Below are 17872 nucleotides of genomic sequence, written 5' to 3'. Positions count from 1 at the left end.
GACATGAGTCTGAGCAAACTCCGGAGATAGTGAAGGACAGGAAAACTTGACTTGCTGCAGTTCACAGGGGTCCCAAAGAGTCAGACATGACTTAGCAACTGAAAAACATGGATGTATAAGCATTTACCATATGGACATACAAGCATTATCATATAAGTAACTCACCCCTATCTTCAGGCAGAGAACTTGCTGCTTCTGTTATCTCCAGAGTGGAGGACCATGATGGAAGTTTGTAACTTAAAACAACAAACTAACATATATTCATGTTGAAATTATTTAAGTACTAGAGAAAAGTGACTAAGAGCATGAACATTCTTTTCTCCAGCTTCCTTTTGATTATCACTTCCTCCTCCTTGCCCCTCATTCACTCCCCAAAGCTCTTGAACAGAATTGCAGAGTATACAAGCATTTATTTTTTGTTATGTCACCCTTTCACTGAGAAGTCCTGTCAATAAATATAAATAATTGAATGAATAAATGCTAGGTTCTGTCAACCATTCATAGCTCCAGCACTCAAGAAGCTTATGGTCTAGTAGGGCAGATATGCATAAGGAGCGATTACTTGTGAGTTGTGGTAATGTGTCATGGAAATCGTGGAAATGTGTCTGTTCCCAGGGATAGCTATCCGGTTTGGCATTCTTTTTCTCTGCTGTTCCTCATCAATATACAGTGTAGCAAGCTGGCCTGCTTCTAAGTTCTATTCTTGGTACTTGTATTAAATGCATACTCATCTGAAGTATCTTCCTTAAGCATGAATCTGTCCTCCCATTAATTCTGATATACATTATTTGTACTCTAAGCAGTTTCCGGTACATGTTTTTATTTGGTTCTTAGAGAGTCTTTTATGTAAATAGCTTTTAAAACCGCTTGATGTTTAATTCTTAGTTAAGTTAGAGCTCAATAATGATACTATTATTTCTGTGACAGTGGGCTTCTTTTCCAACCTCTATATGACTTCTTGTGAATTCTGTAGAAATCTATGTTGCTTAAAAAGAATGACTCTTACTGATACCTTGACCTGGCTGCTTTTTAGGATGAGCACCTTAGTGAATGTTGTATCTTCATGAGCAATTTGAGACAGATGGCGCTAGTTTCACTCTGCTGTTTAACAGAATGCAAGTTTTCTCATCTGGGAGATCTAGGTCACTGACATCTCAGACCCTAAATGAAATCTAAATTGTTCAGATTCATTGTTGGTCTTCATTATTTCTAGATATTCTCAGACTGGAGACAACTGGAAGCTGCTTTGGATGGGTGAAAACCACCCAAGTCTGTCTACATAGTCATCAGCACCTGTAGAGAAGAAGTGACATAGATTATGGGCTAATAACAGCTGCTTACAGTATGCACAATGCTTTATAGTTTTCTAAAATTTTAGTAAAATTTTTCATCTAATATTAAATTATTTAATCTGCATCGAGTCTTACAGGCCTTACGGTCTGGAGAACTGAAATGGGTGGCTGGAGTTAGCATGTCAATTGGAGAGTTGTAGGAACTTATTTTGGAGAAGAAAGCAAGGCCTATTCATTTAGGAACTGTGATGGAGTCTAGACTTTACTTGATGCCTAAAGTCCAGTTACAAGCTAGCTTTGCCATCTTCAGATTCTCTCCTCTTGCTCTTTTGCAGTTGAGCGATTTGTTTTATGCTTATATTGTCTAGTAAGTGCTGTAGTAGCTAGTTTCCAAAGATGACTCTCAGTAAAAGAAACATGCTTCACAATGCTCATGCTTTCATGTTGCTTTCATCTGCACTTAACTCTGTGACTCATTTTAACTAACCTGATGCAGCTGAAGTGTTGCTTGCCTGTTCCAGAACTAAACTTTAAGACAGCCTGAAGGCTTTTGTTTTTGCCCTCTGGGGAGTAATGAGCCACCATGTTAGAAGTCTGGCTGCCATGTTGGAGTTTCTGTGTTGAAAGACTACTTGAAGAGGGAGCAGCACTGAGAATACCTTCAGAAAGATAGAGGCCCCCACCACCCTGGTTTCCCAGCTGAACTCACCCTTTCCCACAAAGCTGTTAGAATAGTGAGTGAAGCGGTCTTGGACAGTCCAGCTCCAGCCATCACATGAGAGACTGTTAGACTAATTAAAAAATATCCAGAATTCCTCAAGAAAATGACTTCTTGATGTCTCTACATATTGTTGTTGTTCAGTTACTCAGTTATGTCTGACTCTTTGTGACCCCATGGACTGCAGCACACCAGGCTTCCCTGTCCTTCACTATCTCCTTGAGCTTGCTCAAACTCATGTTCATTGAGTCGGTGATGCCATTCAACCATGTCATCCTGTCGCCCCCTTCTCTTCCTGCCCTCAGTTGTTCTCAGCATCAAGATCTTTTCCAGTGAATTGGCTCTTTGTATAAGGTGGCCAGAGTATTGGAGCTTCATCTTCAGCATCAGTCCTTCCAATGAATCTTCAGGGTTGGTTTCCTTTAGGATGGACTGGGTTTGATCTCTTTGCTGTCCAAGGGACTCTTAAGATTCTTCTCCAGCACTGCAATTAGAAAGCATCAATTCTTGGAATTCAGCCTTCTTTATTGTGACACATATTGATATATGTTAAGTCACTTAAGTTACGGGGTGCTTTTTTACATAGTATCAGATAAATAAGCTTTCTGGATGGCTTAGTGGTAAAGAATCTACCTGCCAATGCAGGAGATGTGGGTTTGATCCCTGGTTTGGGAAGATCTCCTGGAGAAGGACATGGTGACCTACTCTTCTTGCCTGGGAAATCCCACTGTGGTGGCTTCTCGGGTTGTGGAGTTTAGGCTCTAGAGCCCACGGGCTTCAGTAGTTTCAGCTTTCAGGTTCTGGAAGCTTACGTTCATTGGTTGTGATTCACAGATTTAGTTGCTCCACGGCATGTGGGCTCAGGGATCGAACCCGTATCTCCTGCTTTGGTGGCAGATTCGTTATCACTGAGCTACCAGGGAACCTCTGCAGTTGCTTTTGTATTCAACTGTCATAGTAATCTTTCCTAGCAGGTTATAAAGATTTTTCTTTCTTCTTGCTTGAAGTATTTCTTAATATGTGTACCACAGTTTACTTTAACAGTTTCCATTGTTTATAGACATTTACCTTCTTTTATGTCTATGTTTTCCATATTGGAAACAGTGATGCACAAATACTAATATATCTCAGGTAATTTAAACTTGGACTCCGAAATGGTTATACCAGTTTATGGTACTACCATCCTTGACCATGCATTCTTTGGTTGCTATTTGTAAGGTTGAGAATAGTCATCTTTTAGTATTCAAATAGAAAAGCTAGAAATATACTATGCAAGTGCTTGCGTGTGTGCTAAGTTGCTTCAGTCATGTCTGACTCTTTGTGACCCTATGGCCTGTAGCCCACAAGGCTCCTCTGTATATGGGATTTTTAGGCAAGAATACTGTAGTGGGTTGCATGCCCTCCTCCAGGGGATCTTCCGGACCCAGGAATTGAACCCACATCTCCTGTGGCTTCTGAATTACAGATGGATTCTTTACCACTGAGCCACTAGGGAAGCCCATGTATAATATATTAGCAGCAAACATGAATTCTAGTGTTAGTGAAATGACTAGAAAATTTTCAGTTTATCTGATGATTTAATAAGGTAAAGAAAAATGCCCAACACATTCTCCCATATCTAAACTTAATATACTTTTGACAATTTTTTCCTCAAAGGAAACTAGTGGAGAATCAACTACTATGTCGTAAGTATGAAAGTTGTGTTTAAAACATTAAAAAATTTAATTGGACTTAAATCTCTTTCTACAAATGAATCAATAGAGGAGATAGTGAAGACTGGTTGAAAGAGTATGAACTTTACAGACGTAGAGTTTCAGTTCTAGCTCTGATATCAGTGTTGATGTGCTATGTTGATATGCTATGACCCTGTATATTTTTATTAATTTAAAAAACTAGATGGAAACATATGGCAAAGTGAGAATACAATTCTTTACAGACTATATGGGTTAATTCTATCTGTCATAATGTATATCCATTATTCTATTTGAATTTTGGTACCAGGACTAGAAGTTAATCCTTTTTGTAGATCTGTGGGTTCAAAAATGACAGAATTCAAAAATGGAGTGCTAGGATTAGAATTTTAGGTCATGAACTTGTAGCCTCATGTTCTTTTGGTTTCCTTATGATTAATTCTTGGTCTATTTCCATGTTAGTATATTTGTCTGCTGCTGCTGCTGCTAAGTCACTTCAGTCGTGTCCAACTCTGTGTGACCCCATAGATGGCAGCCCACCAGGCTCCCCCGTCCCTGGGATTCTCTAGGCAAGAACACTGTAGTGGGTTGCCATTTCCTTCTCCAATGCATGAAAGTGAAAAGTGAAAGGGAAGTCGCTCAGTAGTGTCTGACTCTTCGCGACCCCATGCACTGCAGCCTACCAGGCTCCTCCATCCATAGGATTTTCCAGGCAAGAGTACTGGAGTGGGGTGCCATCGCCGTCTCTGAGTATATTTGTCTAATGTTCCACAAAATGTTTAGTTATTGCTGCTTTGTGTGAATAATAATGCTAACCACTTATTAATGCCTTATCCATTTTCATTTAGAGGCTACCTCAGATGGAAAAGAATTTGTTATTCAGAAGACAGCTAAGCTGATAATTTTATATTACAGTGATCCTCAAAACTTGTATGAAGTTATCATTTTTATTTCTGAAATAGTATGACGATGTAATTGTGATGAGTACATTATTTGAGGAATATAAAGAATACTGATGAAGATTTTTGATTCTGTGAGAGAGATAAATTATAATTGGTGAAGGTATTTACCATCCTTGTAGGAATGCCATTATAGCATGTGTAATAGAAATGAAGACAAGTCATAAAGTCCAGCTACCATGAACTTCTTAATGCCCAGTTTTGCTTTATGCTATGAATTTGTTTAGAAAGAAAGGTTTGATACATAAATAATGCTGTTGTTTAAAATTACACTATCTTAGATAAAATCTAATTGCAGTTTGAAGACCTTAGAAATTATCTTGAATTCTCTATAGTAGTAGATTTATTATTTAAATTGTGAAACCAAGGTTAGGTTGGTATGTAAGACCTTCAGAGCACTCTACCAACTGCAGCTCTATAAATTCTTTTTCTAGCCCTAGATCTTCTATTACTGTTAATTCTTTTATTGTTGTTGTTATTTAGTTGCTAATTCTTTTAAAATTAAAATGCAACACGCACACCAATGCACTTACATCTTAGAGTATTATAGGCTCCAGGGAAATGCCTTATGTATGTAACTATCTTATTTTTCATATTGAGATGTGGAAAAAAAGTTTATTTTCAATTTGAAGAAGTATTATTATAACTACAAGAAATATAGATGAAGATATGTTCAGTAAAGGCTTCATTATTTTTTAGCATGTTTAGTGACAGATTATAGACCATTTAAAAAAATTTTTTTAAAGTTGTAACAGTTTCCAGACAAGTCCATTTCTTATCTTGATAGTTGTATATGGCTTTTGTTATTCATAGAAATGTATCAAATGTAAAGGTGATATAATCCTTCATTTTTCTTTAAGTTTTTAGATTTTTTTTTAAAGATTTTACTTTTGTTGAATACTTATACATTCACAGCAATGCTAAGAGGAAGGTACAAATATTTCTCATATACACTCTGCCCTAACTCATGCATAGCTCCCCCATTTTCAACACCTCCCACCACAGTGATAAATTTGTTATAATTTGTTAAAATTGATGAACCTGCAGGGAAAGGTCATAATTACCCCAAATCCATGGTTTACCTCATGGTTCTCTGAATATTGTACATTTTATGGGCATTGACAAATGTTTAATGTCATTTATTCATCATTATAATGTGATAGCTCAGAGGATAAAGCATCTGCCTGCAATGTAGGGGATCTGGGTTCGATCCCTGGATTGGGAAGACCCCCTGGAGAAGGAAATGGCAGCCCACTGCAGTATTCTTGCCTGGAGAATCCCATGGACAGAGGAGCCTTGCGGGCTGCAGTCCATAGGGTCGCAAAGAGTCCGACACGACTGAGCGACTTCACTTTCTTTCTTTCTTTCTTTTATAATGTGATGCAGAGTAGTTTTGCTGCCCTAAAGATCTTCTGTGCTCCACTTTTATTCCCTCTTCTCCCCACTACCCTGGGCAACTTTATTGTGGTTGTCTTGCAGTCACTAAGTCCTGTCAAGCTCTTTACAAACACATGGACTGTGGCAAGTCAGGTTCCTTTGCCCTCCACTGTCTCTTGGAATTTGCTCAAATTCATGTTCATTGAGTTGGTGATACTATCTAACCATCTCATCATCTGCTGCCCTCTTTTGCTTTCAGTCTTTCCCAGCATCAGGGTCTTTTCTTATGAATTGGTTTTTGGTATCAGGTGGCCAAAGTATTGGAGCTTTAGCATCAATCCTTCTGATGAATATTCAGGGTTGATTTTCTTTAGGATTGACTGGTTTGATCTCTTTGTGGTCTAAGGGACTCTCAAGAGTCTTCTCCAGCACCGCAATTAGAAAGCGTCCATTCTTTGGCACTTACAGCATTCTTTATTGTCCAACTCTCACATCCACACATGACTACTGGAAAAGCCATAGCTTTGACTATATGGACCTCTGTTGGCAAAGTAATGTCTCTGCTTTTTAATACTGTGTTTGTCATAACTTTTCTTCCAAGGGGAAAGAGACTTTTAATTTCATGGCTGTAGTCATTGTCCACAGTGATTTTGGAGTCCAAGAAAATAAAATCTGTCATTGCTTCCACTTTTTCCCCTCCTATTTGCCGTGAAGTGATGGGACCAGATCTTAGATTTTTTCATGTTTAGTTTCAAGTCAGCCGTTTATCTTTGTATTATCTCTATAGTTTGAACTTTTCTTTAGTTGGAATCATACTGTAGGTAGCCTTTTCAGACTGGCTTCTTTCACTTAGCAATGTGCAAGTAATGTGCACTTAAGATTTCTTGGTGTCTTTTCATGGGTTAATACCTCTTTTTTTTTTTTTTTTTTTAGAGGATAATTGCTTTATAATGTTGGGTTGGTTTCTGCCATACATCAGCATGAATCAGCTGTAGGTATACATATATCCCCTCCCTCTGGAACTTCCTTCCCACCTTCCACCCTGTACCACCCTCTAGGTTGTCCTAGAGTACTGGCTTGAGCTCCCTGCATTATATAGCAAATTTCTACTGGCTATCTATTTTACATATGATACCTCCTTTCTTTTTAGTACTAAGTAACATAGTCTGAATGTGTCAGTTTATCCATTTACTTACTAAAGGCCATCTGAGTTGTGCCCAGGTTTTGGCTATTATAAATAAAGCCATAAAGCCATAAAAATATCCATGTGCCCCCCTTTGTGTGGGCATAAGTTTTCAACTCTAGATAAACACCAAAGAGGGCAATTCCTGGGATGTATGGTAAGAGTATGTTTAGTTTTGTATGAAGCTGCCACACTGTCTTCCAAAGCAGCTGTACGTTTTGCATTCCCCCAAGCAATTAGTAGGAATTCCTATAGCTCTGTGTACTCAACCTGCAGTTGGTGCTGTCAGTTTTCCAAATCTTGGTCATTCTGATAGACGTTTAGTGATTTCTCATTTTAATTTGCATTTCCCTGACGTCATGTGATGTGCAGCATTTTTTCATATAACTATTTACCATCCATATTTCTTTTTTGGTAAGTTATTAAAATCTTTGGCCCTTTTTTTTAATCCGATCACTTGTTTTCTTTTGTTGAGTTTTAAGTGTTCTTTGTGTATTTTGGCTAACATTCTTTATCATGGGTCTTTTACAGATATTTTCTTCCAGCCTGTGACTTGCTTTCTCATTCTCTTCACACTGTCTTTCACAGAGAGAAGTTTTTAATTGTAATGAAGTCCAGTTTATCAATGATTTTCTTTTATGGATTGTGCCTTTGGTGTTATATCTAGAAACCTGTCATCATACCCAAGGTCATTTAGATTTTCTACTATATTATCTAATAGGAGTTTCATATTTTGTGATTTACTTTAGGTCTGTGATTCATTTTGAATTATTTTTTGTAGAGGATGTAAGGTCTTTGTCTACATGTATTTGTTTGCACCTGCATGTCCAGTTAGTCCAGCAATACTTGTTGAAATGACTCTTTGCTCCATTTTATTGCCTCCTCTTCTTGGTCAGAGATCTGTTGACTGTATTTATGTGATCTGTTTCTGGAATCTGTTGTGTTCCATTGATCTATTTATTTGTTATTTTGCACACTATCTTGATTACTGGGATTGCTTTGCATCTATAGGTCAAATCGGTAAGTATTGACATCTTGACAATACTGAATCTTCTTACCCTGATTGGAGTATCTGTTTATTTAGTTCTTCTCTGATCTTGTTCATCAGAGTTTTGTAATTTTCCTCGTATAGATCTTACACATATTTTGTTAGATTTATGTCAATTTTATTTTTTGGGGGTGCTAATATAAATGATTAGCTTATATTATGACATGAGTTTTAACAAGCTCTGGGAGTTGGTGACGGACCGGGAAGCCTGGTGTGCTGCAGTCCATGAGGTCAGAGTCAGACACAACTGAGCGACTGAACTGAACAGAATATAAATGATTAGTGTCCAACTCTTTGGGACCCCATGGACTGTAGCCCACCCGGCTCCTTAGTCCATGGAATTTTCCAGGCAGGAATACTGGAGTGGGTTGCCATTTCCTTCTCCAGGGGATCTTCCTGACCAGGGATTGAACCCAGATCTCCTGTGTCTCCTGCATTGGTCGGTGGATTCTTTACCACTGCGCTACCTGGGAAGCCCAATGTAAATGATGATTGTGTTTTTAATTTCAAGTTTTACTTATGAATTGCTGGCATATAGAAAAGAGATTGACTTTTTATATGAACCTTGTATCCTCCTTGCTTATTAATTGCTTATTAATTCCAGGAGCTTTTTTTTTGTCCATTTTAAAATGTTTGCTACATAAATGATTATGTCACCTTTGACTAAAGAATGTATTATTTCTTCCCAATCTGTTCATTGCTTATTTCCTTTTCCTTATTTTATTGCATAAGCTAGCACTTTCACTGTCATGTTGATGATCATTACTATTCTATTTTTTTTTTTAAGGGGAAAGCAAGTTTATTTAGAGAGATACACATCCTGTAGGTAGAATGTAGTCTTTCCCAGAAGGTGAGAATGACCCATTGCCATTCTTTATCCTCTTTTCTATATCTGTCTCTTAAAATTTTCTCCATTTTGTTTTGCAGCTCACCAAAGCTCATCGACAAGGTCACATGGTGAAAGTAGATTGGCTGGACAGATTGACATTTAGAGAAATAGAAATGATAAATGAGGTGGGTTGTATCCCTCTTTTTTATTTCAAAATTTTTTCTCCAGAGTTTTAAATGAAAAATTATTTAGAAGAATTATTCATTGTCATGTATCTCTCATATGTGAGATATTGAGGATAACTTCTAGTTGTGACTTCTATGTTAATAAGAGGAAAACTTGAGATAGCTGCCTTTTTTATATTTTAGTGTTCTTTTAAACCCTGAAATAAGTAGTAGATACCTCTGGCTCAGACGGTAAGGAATCCTTCTACAGTGCAGGTGAGCCGGGTTCAGTGCCTGGGTCAGGAACATCTTTTGGAGAGGGTAATGACTACCTACTTCAGTATTTTTGCCTGGAGAATTCCATGGACAAGAGCCTAGTGGGCCACAGTCAACGGGGTCACAAAGAGTCAGATATGACTAAATGACTAACACTTCCCTTTGACTGCTTTTCACTGTAAATATCATATAAGTGAAGCCCATGTTAAGTTTGATACCACACTTGTAGATTCTCTCTTTCTCCATATGGTAGTTTATGTCTAAGTTGGATATGTCTGTCAACATAATGTCAACACAGTGTCTTTACTTCAGTTACCTTAAGTCACTGTTAGCAGTTCCTATCCCCAGTGAAGATGCTCCTTCTCTTACTTAGTACATGTAGGACTGTACACACTTGATGAAGTTACATGGTTCAGATAATTTGTGTACTTCCTGATATTGTGTTTTGGTCCAGAATAGGTTTAATTGAGACATTACTTTAGTGAAACTCTTTACAAAATTAGAACAACAAAAGTTTCTGTACATTAGCACTGAAATACTATATGTTTGGCCTAGAGAGCAGAACTAGCAATTGTATATTAATCACATTAGGAGAGAGGGATAACAGGTTTGTGATATATGTAGCTTACAGTGATCAGCACATGGCACAACTGACTTAATTTTTGTTCTCTGAACAGTGTTAGCAGGAGGAAGAGAGAAATTGGTCATTTTAAGTGAACACTAAGAAAAGTTGAATTGTAGCATTGTGCATTTTTAAAAAACAAATTGGTAGTGTCTAACAACAGTTATATTTAGTATGAATACTGGGTATCTTTTCTAAACTTATTTATAATATATTCTCATATACTGAAACTGGAAAAAAAATTTACTGTTTTGGATTTTTATAGTTGTCACATTCTGAAAACAGTTTAATTGAACTGCTTCTATTCATCAACTTACATACCCCTGGGTTTAGAAAATGTAACGTTAGCGCATACTTTGCTCAGTCTTTTTCTCACTCTGTGCACACTCTTTAAAAGATAAGAGGCTGAGGCCATTACCATTATCATAATAGACTTATAATATGCTTCATAAAGCTGAACAGTTTTAAGTGACCTTCTTAGATCCTTGTGGTTATATAACTATAGATTTAAAGCCATTTTTCAAACTGATTTGGGTTAGAACTAATCACCCTTTTAAGTTTCTTTTTTTTTTACTTAATTATTAACATAATATTTGCTTCCTTAAGGGAATACAGTTATACACACAGCCAACATTTTATATGTTGGGGAAAAATAACTGTTTCCCAGAATAACTGTTATTTAAAGTGTGTTGATAAAAATTTACAAATGATGGCAAGTTATTTTAGGACCATTTATAAATTGTCAAAAACTTGTAAATGTTGTATCTGTTAAGCTCAAATTGCCTCTGTCCTTAGTTACATATTTTGTTTTACCTTTGTTTTTATTATATTAACTTTTATATTTGGATTAGTCGGAACTGTTCTTTGCTTAAAATTTTTAGAAATACAAAAATCTAATTTTTTTTGAGATGAAATAATTTTCCTGCAAATGTATACTAAATACCTTTACAATGTTATGTAATAAAATTCCTACTACTGAAGAAACCAAAAATTTCATTAAGTTTGAGGAGGGAGTTACAAATGAATAGTAGGGACTTCTGGATAAGGCAGTAGTGAAATAGTAATAGTATATAAAACAGTACACTTACAATAATGACATAATCATTTATTACATTTTAACTTGTATTTGATAGATTCCTTGTACTACTAAATTGGGCATAAGATACAAACTGATGTTGAAGAAAATAATTTTTCATAATTTTTTTTTCTTTTTTAGAGTGAAAAACGAAGTTCTAATTTCATGTACTTGATGGTTGAGTTTCGATGTGTCAAGTGTGATGATAAGGAATATGGTATTGTTTATTATGAAAAGGTATTTTCCTTGTTTATGGTCTCTGAGGTAGAGGGGAGGGGAAACATTAAAAAAAATTACTGTTGTTCCTGCTGGGATGAATTATTCGGCTACAGGAGGGCAGCAGACAGCTGTCAGCAGCAGCTGTTTATATATCTATATATACAAATCAATCATTTAGCTAGAACAAGATTACAAAAGCTGATCATTCATGTAATACATTTCTGGGTTACAGAATTCAATAAATATGCAAGAGATTAAAAACTTTTTGATTAACTGTTCTCTAAATTGGCAAGTAGGACATTAAAGCAGTAGCTTCATTAACAATTAGTATCCACTTGAAAAGTAAAAAGAGGGCATCATATTTTTTGTGTTAGGCTATTGTATGGTAAGGGTATGTTTGTATATAATAAGTATGTATATAATGTGTTGAAACTGTATATGTGACCCTAAACATAAGTATGCTTATGAAAGACCTTTTAAATGTTCATTTATTTATAAAGTACTTGCAAAATTAAGAAAATCATGTTATCAGTAGTCTGAGAGGTAAAAGTATGCAGTTACAAATTTGCTCAGGTTTGTGCATTACCAAAAGAAAGTAGTTGTGTGTTTGATGTCTAGCTACTTGAAAACTATCTATGCTTTAAATGCTTATTGATGGGTCTTCATTTCAGTACTACAGAAATAATAGCATGTGGAGTTCAAAAGCACATAAACTAGGCACCTTCTGTTATTGTGAAAGTACTGAGACAAGCACTTATGAAGACGGTGTAAGTCAGAATCAGTGTTAAATGAGGACAGATTTTTGATACATGGCATAAAAGAATAATATTTCTTCCTGCATAGAGCTAAGTTGTTCATAAGAAGTAGTGCTTTGAAATTGCATTTACATGTTAGTGCTATTTGTTAAAGTTGTCACAAGTGATTTTTTTTTAAATACATGTTTTATAGCTGTTAAATTACTATTTGAAAGATGTTTTCATAATGAAGGTTTAGGATTTGCATAGTTTGCGATCATTTTTGTGGTACTTTGCAAGGTATACATATATTTCCCTTTATCTTTTACCCCTTCCTTTAGAAGAAAGGTTAAAAAAAGTTAACTTGTTTCCACTTTTTATTTTATAAATTATATTCTCGGGGGTGGGGGGGGGAAGATAGGAAGGTAAACTATTTTACACTCTGTTTATTCATTAGAAAAACCGTTGAAAAGAAAGGGTAATGAATGTGAGTGAAATTGTTTTGTTACCAATATATTTTACTAAAATCACATTTTTAATTTTTACTATATGTAATTTCATTAAAAGCAATATGTCCCACCCATATGTAGTTTATATTGCAAAAGCATGCTAATGGTGATGGTATTTTCAAACATTGGAGATGTGAAAGATCTTTTGAAAGATAGCTTTGATAATAGATGAAATAATAACAGAATAGAAATTAGAAGAAGTTCAAGTATTTTTGAAAAGGTTCTTGACCCCTTTCTAACTGCTTCTTGAAAATTGCCCATAAATTAATGCCTGTCTACCTTTCCTGTCATATTTCCACTTAGTGTAAAGATTGCTGGGCCAGTGCCTTGAATCTAATGGAAATAGACTTTCTTGTCACCTGTCTTCTGTGACAGATAGCGTTAGTGAAGATTACTTGTCACAGTTGGGTTGATAAATGTGTATTTTGGTGTTGTGACTGAGAACCAGCCTGTTAAACAATGGCTGTGGGAATTTGTGGTTTTCTCTAGGACTCAATTACTGAACCTAAAGTCACAATACTCCTCCTCTTTCAGTCTCTCCTGATTTTGTTACACATATGTAAAATTGAAAATATACTAGTATTTGGAAGTTGACAGAAAAATTTGATGCCAGGTGTACAATTGTGAGGAAATGAGTTTCCACCTAAATTAGTTTACCCTTTTCCAGGATGTATGCAGTGACATTTATTAGGCCAAATTACCTTTCTTCCCTGAAATGGGTAAAAATAAAAGCCAGAGTTCTTCAAAGATGATAATGCTAACAAAATAAGACAGTTTTATTTCATAAGAATTGATTTTATTATTCCGCATGGTGTTGAGTAAGTGTCCTCTTAGAAGCAATGCTGCTGAGTTTCTAGCTGGGTATAACTTTGAGTAATGTTGACCCACATGTAAAAATACTTTTCTGAATGGAATTTAATTGTGGTAATTTGAAAAATAACCAAAATCTGCTAAGTGATTTTTGCAAATAATGTGACATATCCATTGTGCTATATTTTAATTATACTCTTTGATATTTTGTTCTGAGTTTTAAAATTAGGACATATTATTTTGACTTAGTCATTAAAAACAAGATGTTATGGGGAGGGAGGTGGGAGGGGGGTTCATGTTTGGGAATGCATGTAAGAATTAAAGATTTTAAAATTTAAAAAATAAAAAACTAAAATTAAAAAAATAAAAAAACCAATACCACCAAAAAAAAAAAAAACAAAGTTCAAAACAAAATCTGGACAATTATAGTCTACGGATTTTCCAGACATCATATCTCTAATAACTATATAATACAGGTTTTTTTATTGTTAAATTTTATTTTTCTAAAAATATTTAATCAGCAACAGAAGGCAACAAATGGATATGTATATGTAACAAATGGATTTAAAATATAGTTGAAAGATGATAATTTTTTAAAGAGAGGAATGATGTTATTTAAAAATTAAAATACATTAGAGTACACATGCTCATGTATTGTCTCTTGCCATTTGGTTAAATATATATATGTATTTTTGGGATTTTCCAGACATCATATCTCTAATAACTATATAATACAGGTTTTTTTATTGTTAAATTTTATTTTTCTCAAAATATTTAATCAGCAACAGAAGGCAATAAATGGATATGTATATGTAACAAATGGATTTAAAATATAGTTGAAAGATGATAATTTTTTAAAGAGAGGAATGATGTTATTTAAAAATTAAAATACATTAGAGTACACATGCTCATGTATTGTCTCTTGCCATTTGGTTAAATATATATATGTATTTTTGGGATTTTCCAGACATCATATCTCTAATAACTATATAATACAGGTTTTTTTATTGTTAAATTTTATTTTTCTCAAAATATTTAATCAGCAACAGAAGGCAATAAATGGATATGTATATGTAACAAATGGATTTAAAATATAGTTGAAAGATGATAATTTTTTAAAGAGAGGAATGTTGTTATTTAAAAATTAAAATACATTAGAGTACACATGCTCATGTATTGTCTCTTACCATTTGGTTAAATATATATATGTATTTTTTCAACTTGTTGCATTGTGATCCAGGATGGTGATGAGTCATCTCCAATTTTAACAAGCTTTGAGATAGTGAAAGTTCCTGACCCTCAGATGTCTATGGTGAGTCACTGTCAAATTTCTAATGAAATTTGTTTTCTCCAGACTGATTATGACTTACATCCACATCATACACTTTCTAAAAAGTGTATCTGTAACTTCGTTGGTTATTTAAAAATGAATCATAAATTCACTTCAGCCATATAGAATCAGATTCAAATGGAATATTTACAAGAAATACTACCTTAGCATAAGGCCTGGATGGTGCAGTGTTGGTAAACCATTTTATTTTAATTATTGAAAGAGCTATAGAATGCAATCTTGAAATAAGATTTGGATAAACAAGTATTTGAAAGATTGTCATCATAATAGAAGGAGAATTTATTTATACGACAAGGTAACAATAAGATCAATGGATAAAAATTTTAGGGAGATTGATTTTAGTGAAAAATAGGGGAGATTATTGGTAGTTACCTAAACTGTTCAGTTTGGATTATGGTTTCTTGGATGATTTTGAGATACCTGCTTATGAATTGTTGAGATGATAGCTCTCTCAGGAATAAGAAAGAGAAAGAATTCTTATTTTGTAGCAAATGTTTAATTTGATGACTTCAGATTTAGAAAGTTCCAGAAAAAAATCCTTTTTAACAGCATAATATGAACTGTCATAGTCACACTTAGAATTCATTTACGTTACTCTGAACTATTTTATTCTTATTTTATTCATTTCTAATTAGATTAATTACCTTCCTAATCAGAGCATAGTAGATTGAAAGTAGTGCATTGGAAGATGAAAACATCATGATTAGGGTAAATACTGGTCATTAGAGCAGGAAGTAATGGCTGAGGGCCTAACTTCAAAGGAAGAAATAGGGGAAAAAAGGGAATAAAAATTCGGAAGAAAAAGATCACTTGGGAATTGTAGAAACAAACATCTAAGTACTTCTCCCATTCCCAAGCCTGGCATAATTTACAAAAGCGTTCAGTTCAGTTCAGTTGCTCATTCATGTCCGACTCTTTGAGACCCCATGAACCGCAGCATGCCAGCCTCCCTGTCCATTACCAACTCCCGGAGTCCACCCAAACCCATGTCCATCGAGTCGGTGATGCCATTCCAACCATCTCATCCTCTGTTGTCCCCTTCTCCTGCCCTCAATCTTTCCCAGCATCAGGATCTTCTCAAATGAGTCAGCTCTTCACATCAGGTGGCCAAAGTATTGAGTTTCAGCTTCAACATCAGTCTCACCAATGAACAGCACTGATTTCCTTTAGGATGGACTGGTTGGATCTCCTTGCAGTCCAAGGGACTCTCAAGAGTCTTTTCCAACACCACAGTTCAAAAGCATCAGTTCTTTGGTGCTCAGCTTTCTTCACAGTCCAACTCTCACATCCATACATGATCACTACAAAAACCATAGCCTTGACTAGATAGACCTTTGTTGACAAAGTAGTGTCTCTTTTCAATATGCTGTCTAGGTTGGTCATAACTTTCCTTCCAAGGAGTAGGTGTCTTTTAATTTCATGGCTGCAGTCACCATCTGCAGTGATTTGGGAGCCCAGAAAAATAAAGTCAGCCACTGTTTCAGTAGGTCTAAAATGGATACTGAATTTTCATTATAAAATCAAATGATCTTTTACATTGTGGATATAGGAAACACATGACAAGTTACCTTCAAAATGGATGAGTGTATACAAATTTTGTCATATTGGAACTGTATTGCTTTTGTATAACTTGAACCAAAATGTCAGGTAAATGAGAGCTCTGTTTATTTGGTGTATTTTTTCCTAATTAAAATGCTCATCAACAATTGCAGTTTTAACATTTTGTATGCTGTAATTAAAAAAATCGAAGATGTTAGACCTCTGTTAAATTTTTTAGCTTTAAATGCAATTGAGAAAGGACAAAACAAAAGATATTTTTTAAAAGGCGAGCTACCCTTCTTACCTGCTGTGTTAAAAAAATTTAATTTGTAGTCATTAGTATTAACTAAATAGAGGAATATAGCAAACATTGAGGACCACCAAGCTGGTTTATCCCTGTATCAGACAATAAAACAGACTGTGTAAGTGTGATACTAGTGCATGTACATATACACATAGACTGATTAAAACTGTCTAAAAATCCCAGAAATTAATCCAAGTACATAAGGAAATTGATAAAGGTGACTTTTCATCACTGGAGCGTAGTGCTGGGGAAGAGCCATTTAGAAAAAGATAAAATTTCCATACCATACATTACCTCCCACCATACATAATGAAAAACTCCAAATGAATCACGATTTAAATATAAAATGGATCCTAACTGGATCCTAACTGTTCATTGGAAGGACTGATGTTGAAGCTGAAAGTCCGATACTTTGGCCACCTGATGTGAAGTATTGACTCATTTGAAAAGACCCTGATGCTGGGAAAGATTAAGGGCAGGAGGAGAAGGGGACGACAGAGCTTGAAATGGTTGGATGGACAGGAGTTTGGGTGGACTCCAGAAGTTGGTGATGGACAGGGAGGCCTGGCGTGCTGTGGTTCATGGGGTTGCAAAGAGTTGGACACTACTGAACAACTGAACTGAACTGGTACTTTACTGTTAGTTTAGGTAAAGACTTCTAAAGCTGAGTCAAAATGCAGAGGCAACAAAATAAATGATTGGTAAATTCGACTATGTTAAAAAAAGTTTGCATGGCAAAAACACCGTAACAAAGTCAAAAGACAGTTGAGAAACTGGGAGAAACTATTTGAGACATACATCACAAAGGGCTACGTATCTAGTACGTCAAAAACTCTTAATACTGAAGAGTAAAGGACAAAAAAGCCACTTGCAAATTAGGAAAAATACATGAACAGACAATTCATACATGTAAAAATGAATAAAATAAGGTCTCTGTAAAGCAAAGACAGTGTGTTCAAAGCTTATGATTTTGGCCATAGATAAAACAGTCAAGCGTTTTGATCATTGTCACTGCCCTAGGTTACCACTGGCAGTTTAAACTAAGGTGATAGTATGATTATATCACAGAGTTGCTAGTAACTCCTAATAAAAGGGAGCTTTAGTCTGGGTTGCCAAGGGAGATTTTTGGAGTGAAGGTGACATTTGATTGGCTAGACGGTTTAAAACCTTGA

The 17872-nt window shown here is 35.3% G+C and overlaps 1 protein-coding gene across 4 annotated transcripts in view; it reads left to right on the top strand.

Moving 5' to 3' along the window:
- The window catches only part of PIK3C3 (phosphatidylinositol 3-kinase catalytic subunit type 3), a 161360-nt gene that overhangs the window by 50922 nt on the left and 92566 nt on the right, over positions 1-17872 (top strand). For all 4 annotated transcript variants that reach the window (XR_011252452.1, XR_011252453.1, XM_069569209.1 and 1 more), the window contains exons 5-7: positions 9196-9282; positions 11376-11471; positions 14747-14818. Coding sequence is in view for 2 of the 4 variants with exons in the window: in XM_069569209.1 (XP_069425310.1) it covers positions 9196-9282; positions 11376-11471; positions 14747-14818 (255 nt within the window). In the remaining 2 variants the exon portion in view is untranslated. The remainder of the gene's footprint in view (positions 1-9195; positions 9283-11375; positions 11472-14746; positions 14819-17872) is intronic.

The sequence above is a fragment of the Ovis canadensis genome, chromosome 23, assembly GCF_042477335.2.
Source record: "Ovis canadensis isolate MfBH-ARS-UI-01 breed Bighorn chromosome 23, ARS-UI_OviCan_v2, whole genome shotgun sequence".
NCBI classification, from domain to species: Eukaryota; Metazoa; Chordata; class Mammalia; order Artiodactyla; family Bovidae; genus Ovis; species Ovis canadensis.
Note: the sequence above shows the minus strand (reverse complement) of the source record. Positions and strands in the feature narration are given on the sequence as shown.